General features: G+C 46.8%; 1 protein-coding gene across 1 annotated transcript; it reads left to right on the top strand.

Moving 5' to 3' along the window:
- The first annotated feature begins 2470 nt into the window (after nt 1-2470).
- Nucleotides 2471-7185, top strand: LOC144602002 (protein rolling stone). Its single transcript, XM_078414686.1, has 4 exons — nt 2471-2498; nt 3225-3367; nt 5392-5650; nt 6641-7185. Exons 1-4 carry the CDS (start codon nt 2471-2473, stop codon nt 7183-7185), a joined length of 975 nt encoding a protein of 324 aa, XP_078270812.1.
- Nucleotides 7186-14956: the final 7771 nt, after the last annotated feature.

Here is a 14956-nt window from a genome sequence, read left to right as displayed (position 1 = left end):
GCTGATCTATCTCTCCCTCCTAACCCCATTCTTCTGCCTTCTCCCCATAACCTCTGACACCTGACATTCATTTCCTTTTACTGCTGCAGCTGTTTCCTCCCTTCCCTCTCCATCTCCCTCCCTCTCTCCCCCTCCCTCCATTTCCCTCATCCTTCCCCCCTTCCCCTCTCTCTCCCCTCCCCTTCTGCCCCCCGCCCCCTCTCTCTCCCCCTTCAAATTCACGGTAGCGCAGCGGTAGAGTTGCTGCTTTACAGCGAATGCAGCGCCGGAGACTCAGGTTCGATCCTGACTACGGGTGCTGCACTGTAAGGAGTTTGTACGTTCTCCCCGTGACCTGCGTGGGTTTTCTCCGAGATCTTCGGTTTCCTCCCACACTCCAAAGACGTACAGGTATGTAGGTTAATTGGCTGGGTAAATGTAAAAATTGTCCCTAGTGGGTGTCGGATAATGTTAATGTACGGGGATCACTGGGCGGCACGGACTTGGAGGGCCGAAAAGGCCTGTTTCCGGCTGTAGATATATGATATGATATGATAATTGGCTGGGTAAAATGTTAAAAAAAAATTTTTTAAATTGTCCCTAGTGGGTGTAGGATAGTGTTAATGTATGGGGATCACTGGGCGGCACGGACTTGGTGGGCCGAAAAGGCCTGTTTCCGGCTGTATATATATGATATGATGATATGAAATTTGTTTCATATCTATCTTTTCCCAGTTCTGAAGAAAGGTTATTAAAGTTGAAATGCTCCCCATGGATGCTGTACAGCCCGCTGTGAATTTTCACCTCACTGTTTTCATACGGTCAATCAACCGTCAATAGTTTATTTTCATTTTTAATGTTTATTGTCACGTGTACTGAGGTGCAGTGAAAAGCGAAATTCTCTTTTTTTTGCATACAGTTCGGTAAATTATTACTATACACAAAGCACAATCCCAGATTGAGTACAAAATGTATAGAAATAGCCCGCTGAGACCGTGCGCGAGAGTCGCCAGGTCTTGGCGCCATTTTCCAAGTCCAAGTGGCAGCTAGTCATAAAGGTCCGTTGCAGCCGTCGCCTCCGTCCGGGTCATCCCGCGAACCGCCGTCACTCTCCTCACCCGGCCACCTTCAGCCTTTGTGCCCCGGGGACGCCTCCCACAGCCGACCTTGAGGGTGCAGAAGATAAGCCCTCGGATCCACTTACCGGCCCTTTGTTCTTGCGTCCGCCGTCGCCGACTCCCTCCACTCCCCGGTTCTCTGGTCCCCGGGGACGAGCAGGGACCAGGCTTGGCGGTTTCCCGCTTCAGGTTCCGTGGGTTTGCGGAGGGCGAGCCAGGCCGGTTGCTGGGGAAAAGCCACGGCCCGATCGTCATTCCGTGAGTATTACAAAGCTTGGACTTATTCAGAGTTGTGAGCTGAAGTATCTCAACAGCTGTGATGTTTGGTGGGCTGTGTGCGGTGGGAGGACCCATTGTTCCTCCCGTGCAGCAGGTGGCGCTGCACAGGACAAAGGGAGATGTTTTTGTACATAGTTCTCTTGGCTGTACACAGTGTGGAGTGTGCAGTCAGATTGTGTGGTTGCAGCCATTTTAGTTGTCTTGCTGCCAGCATTGAGTTAATGTAATAAAGATTTCTGTTGTACCTTGAAGACTCGCAAGTTTCATATAGACATAGAACAAGAACACGAAAACAGCGGCAGGGAAATCATCAAATCCCACACTATCAATGTCCTGGAGGTCACCGCTGACTAGAAACTCAACAGAATCAACTAGATGCCGTAGCTAAAGCAGGAGGTCAAAAGCTGAGTATACTGTAACAAGTGACCCACTTCCACACACACGTAAACTGCACAAGGCACAAGGCAGGAGTGTGAATGCATTCTCTGCACTTGAGTGCATCTCCAACCTAAGAAGCACAATGGTGGACATTGCCCAGTCTATCAGGAAGGGATCTACAGGAGGTGCTGCCTCAAACAGGCAGCCAGTATCATCAAGGATGCAGGCCATCCTGGCCACACTCTCATTTCACTCGAATCATTGGGAAGAAAGTACAGGAACCAGAAAACCCTGACCACTCGGTTCAAGAATAGCTTCTTCCCAACAACCCCCAGGCTCTTGAACACTACACAATGCTAACCAACGAACTATGGACTGTCTTTGGTTGCACTAACTTTGGGCATGGAAACAGGCCCTTTGGCCCACGCCGACCATCCGTTCACACTAGTTCTATGTTATCCCATTTTCTCATCCACTCCTTGTGCATTAGAGACATTTTACAGAGGACCAGTTAACCCACAAACCTGCACAACTATGGAATGTGTGGGGGTAAACCAGACCACCCGCAGGAAACCTATGCAGTTACAGGGAGAACGTGCAAACTCCACAAGGACAGCACCCGAGGGCAGGATCGAACCCGGGTCACTGACGCTGTGAGGCAGCAGCTCTACCAGCTGTGCCACTGTGTTGCCCCTAAGTGCTCCAGTGGTTCACAAATGGTGACTCACCACCATCTTCTCAAGGGTAATTAGCAATGGGCAACGAACACTGGCCATATCCAGCATCCCATACAGATTTTAAAATGCCTCCTTTAAATAAGTTTTTGAGGACAAACCCGAGCTTTAAGAGTGAACATTTTTTACAGGCAATGCGTGGCCCTTTTGACATCACTAATGCAGAGCTGGCAGTGATCACTGTGCTGGATTTAATTCATCCTGTAGGTTTTGAGATACTGGCATGCATTTTAATGGTGCATTCCAACTTCAGACTAATCCCTCTTCTGGTGTGGTTTCTGCAGTGGTCAGAGAGAGTGTTGGTTGGTGGTGGTCAGGGCTGGGGGGAGGGGGGGAAGAGGAGACCAATCCAGGGGTTTAGTGAGCAAACTGTGAATGGGATCAAGGCAGCAGGGAAAGTCTCCAATTGAGCAAGAGGAGATGCCTGTGCCATCAGCGTTCCAGAATCACGAACGTGGGAACTTATTGGGGAAAAGTTGTTTTGCAAGATTTCAAAGTGCCTGATACACATCTGGGCAGTCTCTGCTATTCAAGATCCAGTGCTATTTCACAGGTTTTTTTTTTCTCTCTCTCTCTTTCACTGAGAGGGAGGGGAAGGAATGAGAGGAAAAGAGAGAAGTTAAGCAACTGGCAGCATACTTTGCAGTTGCTATCAATACTGAGTCATTCTTAACAAGTTCCAACCATTAGGACCAAATACATATCTATAAATACGAAGCAGGCTAACTAACGTCAGGAATCAGTAAGGGCGTTGCACAGCACTGTTCTGAAAACCCCCCACAAATGGGGTCTTCTTGGATCAAGCACCTTACAAGGGAGTTCACAGTGGAAAAGTGTTCTCTGAAGCCCAGGGAGCCACAATTAATTCTACAGTCACAGGTACGGAAGAAGTTATATTACTGTGGTCTTAACGTTGTGCCGCGCAAGCTGTGATTTATCCAATGATCCATGGTTTACAGTCTTTGCATCCTAGGTTTAGCTCCAGTATTGGCACGTGTACCGAGGTATAGCGAAAAGCTTTATTTTACATGCTATCCAAACAGATAAGATAGGATGTGTATTAGAAGGAATTGCAGATGCTGGTTTATGCCGAAGATAGACATACGATGCTGCAATAACTCAGCAGGTCAGGCTCAGCAACTCTGGAGAAAAGGAATGGGTGACATTTCGGGTCGAGACCCTTCATCAGACTGAGAGTCAGGGAGGGGGAAAGTAGAGGTATGGGAAGATACAGAACAGAGTAGGGGATAGATCAAACAAAGATAAATTAGTATTAAGGTGAAGGAAACCTGGTAACAACGCTGTAGAGCTTTGAGATGATCAACCTGGTCAAAACAAGAAGGTCTTTCTCTTTGAAGCAAAGTCTTTGTACGAATGCTATGCACTCACAGTGTTGTCTAACTGAAGAGCAGGTTCACCTACTGGCCACCCACCCACCTGAGGTTGAGCAGGCAAGGACTCTATTCCTTGTAGTGCAGAAGGATGAGATCTTATAGAGGTGTATAAGGCCATGAGAGGAATAGATCGGGTAAATGCACAGAGTCTTTTACACAGAGTAGGGGAATCGAGAACCAGAGGACATAGGTTTAAAGTGAGGGAGGGGGGGAGATTTAATAGGAATCTGAGGGGCAACATTTTTACAAAAAGGGTGGGGTATATGAAATGATCTGCCAGTGGAGGTAGTTGAGGCAGGTACTATCACAATGTTTAAAAATAATTTGGACAGGTACATGGATAGGATAGGTTGATGGGTCAAACGCAGGCAGGTGGGGTTAGTTGATTTGGCATGAGCATGTTGGGTCAATGAGTCAGTCTCTGCACTGTATGACTCCATGACTCTATGACCTCTGTCAACCGTAAGTCTATTGTGCAATGAGCATCATTGTACGATTAGCATGAGGATTATACATTTACAATTCATCACCCCCCCACCCACAACCATCCCATGAATCCCACACCAAAACTAATTACTAAGACATAGAACACGCTCCGCTTTTCTCTGATGCTCCATGAAGACTATGATGGCCTTCAATTAGAACTTCCAATCATCAGAGATGTGGACGTTAACTGCATAATCACCAATAATGAGGCTGAGATCATGAGACCACCTCATGTCGTGCAGTCATTGTCCACTCCTTTCCACAGCTATGAGGCTCCCCATTAGGCTCAGGTTTAGGTTTATAATTGTTACACGCACCAAGCTATGGTGAACAGTTTGGTTTTGCGTGCTATGCAATCAAATCAGATAATACTAGGCATAAATACAATCAAGCCCAACTCAAGTGCAATAGCTGGAGCGAAGATGGGCGGCATAGTGGCGCAGCAGTAGAGTTGCTGCCTTACAACGCCAGAGACTCCGGATAACCCAACACAGTGCAAAACAAAGCGGAGACCATAGTCCCTAAGGCATGCAGGCAGGTTGAAGTCCAGAGTTTAGTTGAAGTTCATCGTGTTCAATAGTTGGATAGAAACCGTTACTGAACCTGGATGTTACAGTGTTCAGACTCCCATACTTTGTTTTCCATTATCAACACTATTTAGCAAAGGCTTTCAATAATAACGGCTTTGTCCTTACAGTGGCGCAGCGATGGAGTTGCTGCCTCACAGCACCAGAGACCCTGGTTCGGTCCTGACTACGTGTGCTGTCTGTACGGTGTTTGTGCGTTCTCCCTGCGACGGCGTGGGTTTTCTCCAGTTTAATCCCATGCTCCAAAGGCATACTCCAAAGGTTTGTAGGTTAATTGGCTTCAGTAAAAATTGTAAATTGTCCATAGTGTGTAGGATAGTGCTAGTGTATGGGGTGATCGCAGGCCGGCCTGATTCCTCATTGTAGTTCCAAGGTAAATAAACTAAAGTCCACTCTTGCCTCTTATTGAGCTAATGTTTTCCTTTCCCATTTTCAGTGGAGGCTGCACCCAGTCATCTGGTTGATGTATCGCATTTTCCTGGCCATCTACAGCCTGGTCTGGTGTATCTGCAGTGGTGTTCAGACCAACCACCTCAAGTGGTTCATCTTCCTCACCCACCTGACCTACACCTTGCTCACCATGTATTTCAACTTAGCGTTGGTCAATTTCATTTGCTACGTGACATTCGGACAAAAGAAGGAAGCACAGAGTGCCAAGGAAGCATCATTAGCCGAGGTCTCACTCTCCAGCCCAAGTAAGGAAGATTGCACATTTTCAGTACTATTTATAACAATTTTTACATTGGGCTTTCACCTTGTTTTCTCTTGTTTAACTTTTATTCATACTTATTTTCTTTGGTATACCTTCTTCTCTGGCTATTCCTAATGAAACCAGTTTTTAGACTTTAGAGATACAGCGTGGAAACATGCCCTTCGGCCCACCGAGTCCGTGCCGACCAGCAATCACCCTGTACACTATTTTACATACTAGGGATAGTTTACATTTAACAGAAGCCAATTAATCTACAAACCTGTACATTTTTGGAGTGCGGGAGGAAGCCGGAGCACGCGATGAAAACTCATGTGGTCGCAGGGAAAGCTCATGTGGTCACAATCTCCGTACCGATAACACTTGTGGTCAGGATTAAACCCGGGACTCTGGCGCTGTAAGGCAGCAACTTTACCGCTGCGCCACCGTGTCGCACCCCTCGGGCTCTCCTTGGGAAACAAGCAGGGGTTAGACTTGGCGGCTTCTATCTACAGGCTGCAGCCCACCAGTCCAAAGGCCAGTATGGGCTCGGTGGGCTGAAGGGCCTGTTTCTATGGTGTATCTCTAAACTAAACTAAACTAATCCACCGATAGTGCTCCTGTGATATCTTTCATCTACCCAAGAGATATATAAGTACCATAAAACATAGAAAACGAGAGCACAGGGACCATGTTCATAAGACATAGGAGCAGAATTAGGCCATTCAGCCCATTGAGTCCACTCCGCCATTCAATCACAGTTGATCTGTCTTTCCCTTTCAACCCCGTTCTCCTGCCTTCTCCCCATAACCTTTACCAATCAAGAACCTGACAATCTCTGCTTTAAAAATACCCAAATGGCCTCCACCTCCATCTGTGGCAACGAATTCCACAGATTCACCACCCTCTGGCAAAGAAATTCCCCCTCATCTCCTTTCGGAGTGTATGTGATAACACAGTCAGAACCATGTTTCAAACCATTTCTTTCCTCTTTCAGCTGCAGCCGTGGAAGTGGAGGGTGGGAGCCCCGGGGTGACGGTGAGGAAGGCCCAGCGGACAGCTCCTTCAGTGTTGGTGCCCGGCATCATCGTGCAGTGGGTTCTGCAGAATCTAACTTGTGTCACCAGCCTTTACGTCACCGTTGCGTTCTGGAGCTTGGACTACACCCCGGGCAGGGTGGCGCCCAACGGCGTTAACATCAACATGCACGCGGTGAACTCGGTGCTGGTGCTGCTGGAGTTGGGCATGACCGCCGCACCCACTCACCTGGCCCACTTCACCGGCGTCCTCCTCTACAGCGTGGCCTTCATCCTCTTCACCCTGGTCTACTGGGCGATGGGAGGCACCAACCTCAAAGGGCAGACGTTCATCTACAAGTCACTGGACTACAGCAATGACCCTGGGGTTGCTGCTGGGACCATCATTGGGACCCTCTGCCTCGCCATGCCTCTCCTCCAGTTCTTGGTGTGGAATCTCCATGTTTTAAAGCGCCACGTGTACTTCAGGATGGGAGGCGAGGGCGGCGAAGTGCCGCAATGTTAGCCTGGCTGTAGGTTGTCCTCCTCTCCAAACACTGCAACGTTAGGAACAAATCCAAATTGGGAAGAGCGAGGAGCATACCCAAGCATCAAAGTGTGGAGACACGCAGAACTGCAGATACTGGAACCTTGAGCAAAGCACTAGGTTCTGGAGCAACTCAGCGGGTCAGGCAGCATCTGGGGAGGGAATGGACGGACGCCGTTTCTGGTTGGGACCCTTCTTCCAGCTGATTCAGCGTGCAGAATAAAGCTTCAACTTTACTCTTTTGGGAGCACCCTCATTCATTTAACATCATTAGGTTACCTGCTTTGCAACAGTGTCATCCCATGACTGAGCATGGTCAAAAAAGACAGACAAAAAAAACCCCACAGGTGGGACTAGTGTAGATGGGGCACGACACAAAGTGCCAGAGTAACTCAACGCATCAGGCAGCACCTCTGGAAAACATGGATAGGTGATGTCTGGGGTCAAGAGTAGCTTACATATTGATTATAGAAGTTGGGGGGTGGGGGGGGGGGGGGGGGGGAGTTGAGAACAGAGATGGGGCAGGACAAAGCCTGACAAACCTTAGGTAGGGTACCATTGATAGACAAAAATTGATGCAGTAACTCAGCGGGTCAGGCAGCATCCCTGGACCTTTTGGATCGGGTTCTCCAGACTGAGAATAGGGAGAGGGGAACTGGAGGTATGAAAAGGTACAGAACAAATCAGAGCTGGTACTAATGACCAAGGAAAGGTGGAACCCACACTGGTCCTTTGTAGGCTGAGGAAGAGGTGGTAACCATTGAACCATTGAGGCTTGTGGGTTAATTGGTTTCGGTAAGTTGTGAAATTGTTCCTAGTGTGTGGGATAGTGTTAGTGTACAAAGTGATTGCTGGTCGGACGGACTCTGTGGGCCGAGCGGCCTGTTTCTACACTGTATCTAGTCTAAAGGTAGATACAGGTGAGGAAGGGTTTTATTGGCAGATGGGTGGACAAAAGGCTATCTTTTAGACAAAGATGGGTTTAGTTTGTTTGGCGAGGCCCACATAGTTCAAAGGTAAGAGGGCGGCACACTGGCTAAGGGACAGAGTTGCTGACTTACAGCGCCAGAGACCCGGGTTCGATCCTGACTACAGGTAATATCTGTATGGAGTTTGTACGTTCTCTCTGTGACCGCGTGAGTTTTCTCCGGGAGCTCCGGTTTCTGCCCACAGTCCACGAATGTACCGGTTTGTAAGTTAATTGGCTGCTGTAAAATTGTAAATCGCATATCTTTGGAGTGTGGGAGGAAACCGGAGCACCCGGAGAAAACCCATGAGGTCACAGGGAGAACGTACAAACTCCGTTCAGACAGCACTCGTAGTCAGGTTCGAATCCGGGTCTCAGGCATTGTAGGGCAGCAACTCTACCGCTAAGCCATGGTGCCACCCCAAAAAAAATGTTAATAAATGCTATGGAGTTGGACGACTGCCAAGATATAATCGCCCATCAAGATCGACACATGGTTGTACATTGGAAGAAGATGTTGGTTAAGTCCTTTCTTACCTCACGCACAGCAAGAAATATTACCAAGGAGTTTGGTCAAGAGCAAAGACGTTGCCATTATAATCAGAAGATACATTAGCCGCAGTCTGCCTCTGCAACGCAAGCTAATCTCACCCTGGGAACACACTACAACTAAATTACATAGGACCCTGCCAGCTCGAGAGGTCTGTGGGTTGGCAGACAAATATGTAAGGAGAAGCAAAATTATTTCCAAAGGAAAAAGATATACAAAAATTGTGGACCTTCCTTCAAAAGGTTTACCATAGCTTCGAAGAAGGCAACTCCCTCTGGAATTATGCTGCCCTCTACAAACAGAAATGAGCCATGTACCCTATTAACCCAGCTTTAATATCCCGGAGGATCATGTTCATTAGACATGAATCATGAATCATAAGATGTTAGGGATGGCAGAGTTGTTGCCTTTCAGTGCCAGAGACCCGTGTTGGATCCTGACTACGGGTTCTGTCTGTACAGAGTTTGTATGTTTGCATGGGTTTTCTCCGGGTGCTCCGGTTTCCACCCATACTCCAAAGATGTACAGGTTTATAGATTAATTGGCTCAGGTAAAAATTGTAAATTGTCCCAAGTGCGTACGATAGTGTTAGTGTTCGGGGTGATCGCTGGTTGTTGTGGACTCGGTGAGCTGAAGGCCCCGTTTTCACGCTGTATTTCTAAAGTCTAAAGTCTAAAATAAAGACATAGGAGCAGGATTAGGCCATTTGGCCCATCGAGTTCTGCTCTGCCATTCGATCAAGGCTGATTTACTTTCCCCTCTCAACCCCATTCTCTTGCCTTATTCCCGTAACCTTTGATGCCCTTACTAATCAGGAATCTATCAATCCCAGCTTTAAATGACTTAGGCCTCCATTGCCGTCTGTGGCAATGAATTCCACAGATTCATCACCCTCTGGCTAAAGAAATCCTTCCTCATCTCCATTCAAAAGCTGCGTCCTTTTATTCTGAGGCTGTGCCCTCCGGCCCTAGACTCTCCACTAGTGGAAATATCCTCCCCACATCCACTCTATTTCATAATTCGGTAGGTTTCAATGAGATCCCCGCTCATCCTTCTAAACTCCAGCAAGCACAGGCCCAATGCTCCTCACACCTTAACCCAATCATCCCCGGGATCATTCATTTAAACCTCCTCTGGACTCTCTCCAATGCCAGCACATCATTCCTCAGATATGGGGCCCAAAACTGCTCACAATAAATCCTGGGTGATCCATTGCTTCATTTATCTGAATGACTTTTTTGAATTTGTCTTCATCAGTCTGAAGAAGGGTCGCGACCCGAAACATCACCCATTCTTTCTCTCCAGAGATGCTGCCTGTCCTGGGGACTAGAGTTACTCCAGTATTTTGTGTCTATCTTCATTTGATTCATCCATTTTCCCTCCCGATCCCCAAATCCCATCATCAAACATTGATGCTGCAAGTAAGTGGGTTTTCTAGCCCTTGACTGGGTGGCGGGCAGGATATCTTTCAGCTAAACACAAAGTGCTGGAAGAACTAAATGGGGGGCCACCATCATAAGGTGTGAGGAGAATTTTGACTCCACAGTCAAAAAAGCCCAACAGAGGATGTACTTCCTGCGGCAGCTGGGAAAACACAATCTGCCACAGGCAATGATGGTTCAATTCTATACTGCCATCATAGAGTCTGTCCTCACCTTCTCCATCATGGTCTGGTTTGGCTCAGCCATCAAGCACGACATCCGGACGTTGCAGTGCCTCGTTCGATCAGCCGAGAAGGTTGTTGGCTGCAACCTTCCCCCCTATTGACGAACTGTACACTGCAAGGGCCAGGAAGCGAGCGGATAAGATCATCTCTGACCCCTCTCACCCTGGACACAAACTCTTTGATGCACTTCCCTCCAGAAGGCGACTCCGGACTGTCAAAGCAGCCACAGCCAGACATAAAAACAGCTTTTTTCCACGAGCAGTAGCTCTGCTCAATAACCAAAAGTCTGTAGCCTCCTTTTGCTCTGGTATTTTATTTCATTCTTCACATGTTTAAATTATAATGTTTTATTCTTAATTGTTTACTGTATGTCGTGTTGTTACTTGTGAGCAAAGCACCAAGGCAAATTCCTTGTATGTATACATACTTGGCGCATAAAATTTTAAATTTATTCAATTCAATTCAATTCAATTCAATTCAATCATCTTTTTGTACATACAACAGCGGGTTTAAATATTCGCCCATGTACTCAATCATGGTAACTCCTAAGTATGTCAAATATCTGTACAGAATCAATGTAAATTGTAAAGTATATTATATTATCTTAACTGAGTCCAGGTTATGTGCTTCCTAATAAATATAACATCCTCCAGTTGATGTGTTTTGTGAAGTATAGCAAGGGTTAGTTCACTAGGAACCTAGAATACACTGTGTATTGTGTTCATGATTGGCCACTCTCATGTCCTCAGCAGGGATGATCAGTCAATGAAAGTAAACGAGGGGAGAGAGAGACCAACAAAATTTTATGAAAGGGGGCAAACACAGGAAGAACATTAACTTCACTAAGAGGGTTTCTCGGAATATTGGAGAACTGATTTTACAAATATAGAAACAAGGAACTGCAGATGCCAGTTTGCACAAAGGGACACAAAGTGCTGGAGGAACTCCAGTAAACTGGAGGGTGGCACGGCGGTAGAGTTGCTGCCTTTTCTGCGCCAGAGACCCGGGTTCGATCCAGACAACGGGTGCTGTCTGTACGGAATTTGTATGTTCTCCCCGTGACCGCGTGGGTTTTCTCCGAGATCTTCGGTTTCATGCCACACTCCAAAGATGTCCAGGTTTGTAGGTTAATTGGCTTTCTATATAATGCGTGGGGATCGCTGGTCGGCGCGGACTCGGTGGGCCAAAGGGCGTTTCAGTGTCGTCTCTCGAAACTAAACTAAACTAAACTCAGCAGGTTAAGCAGCAAATCGGGAGAACATGGATAGGAGACGTTTTGGGGTCGAGACCCTTCTTCAGAACCTTTGAAAAAACCTAATTTCGGTTTATTATTGTCACAAATGCTATCCTAACATCAGATAATACAAACTTAAGTACAATAGATAGAGGCCGGGCTGCTATGATTCAAGGCTGGGTCACACCACCGCTTTCAAAAGAGGAAATGGACAATAAATGCTAGCCTGGCCTATTCATGAAGAGACACCAGGAGCAGGTCTTGACACCAGTTTTAGTTTAGTGATACAGCGCGGAAACAGGCACATCAGCCCACCGAGTCCGCGCCGACCAGTGATCACCCCGTACACTAGCGTTATTCTACACACTGGGAACAATTTACAACTTTTAACCAAAGCAATTAACCTACAAACCCGCACGTTTTTGGAGAGTGTGAGGAAACCGGAGCACCCAGAGAAAACACACATGCAGTCACAGGGAGAACGTGCAAACTCCGTGCAGACAGCACCCGTTGTTGGGATCGAACCCAGGTCTCTGCCTCAGCCTTATGAGTGAATAGTGAAATGGAATTCTCCCCCAAAACCCAATTCTCCCTCTTGCCAATTCTATAATCCCCCGGTAAGGGAGGTGCTCTGTTCAGCAATTGGAAATGAGTTATTTTTCGCCGGGAAGGCTGGTGGCTTCAGCAAAGATCCTTGGTGCCAAGATTTCAGACAAGTGAGATTGAAAACATCTGCACTGGCTCAGATCAGGAATGACAATGGAAGTCTAAATCTGCCGTTCACAATAACGATCGACCTAGAGATCAGTGAATAATTACTGCTGGCAAATATCTTATTAACAGGAAAAAAAACCTGGAAATAAATGGCAGAAAAAGGATCATTGTAAGGATCAGGGAAAGGAGATGAGGAGGTATTTCTTTGGTCAGAGGTGGTGAATCTGTGGAATTCATTGCCTCAGACGACTGTGGAGGCCACGTCAATGGATATTTTTAAGGCGGAGATTGACAGATTCTTGATTAGCACGGGTGTCAGGGGTTAAGGGGAGAAGGCAGGAGAATGGGGTTGAGAGAAGGAATGGGTGATGGTTCAGGTCGAGACCCTTCTTCAGACTGAACAGACAAAGTCCATTACAGTGTATTTGAAGCAACACGAAACATTTCAAAGCAAAATGATAAGAATGTACACCATCCAGACGGTCCCACAGAGAATTTGGTGTTGATACATGCCCTGCACGCCAAGAATTTAAATTTCACCTCAAGGACTCTGCAGCAATCATTCACTGGGGATTAAAATAGTATGGCATTTTTTCCTATTTCTTGGCTGTTTCTACAAAATTGATCAGAATGGTACGACAAGAATCATCCACCACTTGGGCACCACAGCAGTAGAGTTGCCGCCTTGCAGTGCCAGAGAGCCAGGCTCGATCTTGACGAAGGATGCTATCTGTAAGGAATTTGTACGTTCTCCACGTGACCTGTGTGGGTTTTCTCCAGGTGCTTCAGTTTCCTCCCACACTCCAAAGACGTCCAGGTGTGTAGGTTAATTGGCTTTGGTAAAAAATGTAAATTGTCCCTAGAGTACTGTAGGGGTTCTCTAGTCAGCGCGGACTCCGCGGGCCGAAGGGCCCGTTTCCCCGCCATATCTCTGAACTAAACTAAGCCAAGAAGCCCCGAGTCAGGTATGGACGAGTCTCTCTACTCTGCAATTTGCTGTGAATGGCCATGGAATGGTGTATCGTGCACCGTAGAAAGCATTTTTTCAGGATGTATCACAGCATGGTTTGGGAACAGCTCCATCTAAGAGCACAAGAAACTGTAGAGAGTTGTGGATGTAGCCCAGACCATCAAACAAACAAACCAACCTCCCTTCCATCTACACCTCACGCTGCCTCTGCAAGGCCACCAGCTTAATCAAGGATGAGTCACACATACATCCAAATTTAGGGACAGTTTCTTCCCAGCTGCCGTCAGGCAACTGAACCATCCTGTCAACAACTAGAGGGCAGTCCTGACCTCCCATCTACATCATTGGAGACCCTGGCACTATCTTTAATGGGACTTTACTAGACTTCATCTTGAACCACACCTTTTTCCCATTATCATGTACCTGTACAGTGTGGATGGCTCGGTTGTAATTATATGCATTCTTTCCGCTGTCTACGTAGCATGCCACAAAAGCTTTTCACTGTACCTCAGTACACGTGACAATAGACTAAACTAAACTGTGTGCCTGGAGTCAAGAGGACATGTGATTAAAAACTCCAGGAATATTTCCAAGCAATCCATATTTCCGTACGGAGAACCATGTTTCGAACAGGATAAACATAGGACACTATTCCTGTTATAGAGTCATAGCATAGTCATACAGCATAGAAACAGGCCCTTCAGCCCAACTAGTTAATGCTAACCAAGATGCCCCATCTAAGATAGTCCCATTTTCCCACATTTGGCCTCGATCCCTCTAAACCTTTCCTATCCATGTACCTATCCAAGTGCCTTTTAAGTAGAAACAAAGAACTACAGATCCTGGTTTACACAAAAGGGACACAGAGTGCTGAGTAACTCAGCAGATCGGGCAGCATCTCTAGAGAATGTGGATAGGTGACACATGAATATCTCTCTCTCAGCTTTCCCCACGACACCCCCCCCCCCCGTAAATCAGTCTGAAGAAGGGTCCTGACCTGAAACGTCACTTATCCATGTTCCTCAGAGATGCAGCCTGACCCGCTGAGTTACTCCAGCACTTTGTGTCCTCAAGTGTCTTTTAATGGTGTTTAACTATACTTAGCCCAATTCTGAGCCTACATTTCTCTCAGTTTAACACAGGCTTCATTGTGTGTGGAACGAACACGGTACGAGGGGCAGAAATGGACTGAATGAGAACTGGCGGATCTAATAACATGGATATATTTAAAGGAGAGCACGTTTTAAACACACAAGGGAAAAAGGTGTACAAGGATGTGTTGATAGTTTCAATGAAGGAGGTCAGGAGGAGGCCCATGTGATCATATGCATTGGCAGGGAGTTACTGGGCCAAGTCATCTGTGGTTTAAGTAGTTTTGTGATTTGCACATTCTTTTCGCTTTCCGATTTCTCCAGTTCAAAAATCAGTGAACAAATAAATTACATTTCATGGGACTTTGCGCAAGTTTTTGAAAGACATATCACACCTCTTTCTATTGTTCTGATGAAACTCAAAACCAGATGTCTCGACTGCAGAATACAACATGGACTCTCCACCAAGGCAACCCTTGGGTGTTCTACAGGGAATAACATGCTTTTTAAAAAATTACCCAATAATGAACAATAGAATTGAATGACTATCATCCGGCT

Source organism: Rhinoraja longicauda, chromosome 17, assembly GCF_053455715.1.
Source record: "Rhinoraja longicauda isolate Sanriku21f chromosome 17, sRhiLon1.1, whole genome shotgun sequence".
NCBI classification, from domain to species: Eukaryota; Metazoa; Chordata; class Chondrichthyes; order Rajiformes; family Arhynchobatidae; genus Rhinoraja; species Rhinoraja longicauda.
The sequence above is the reverse complement of the archived record's forward strand: the minus strand, read 5'-3'. Positions and strand labels throughout refer to the sequence as shown.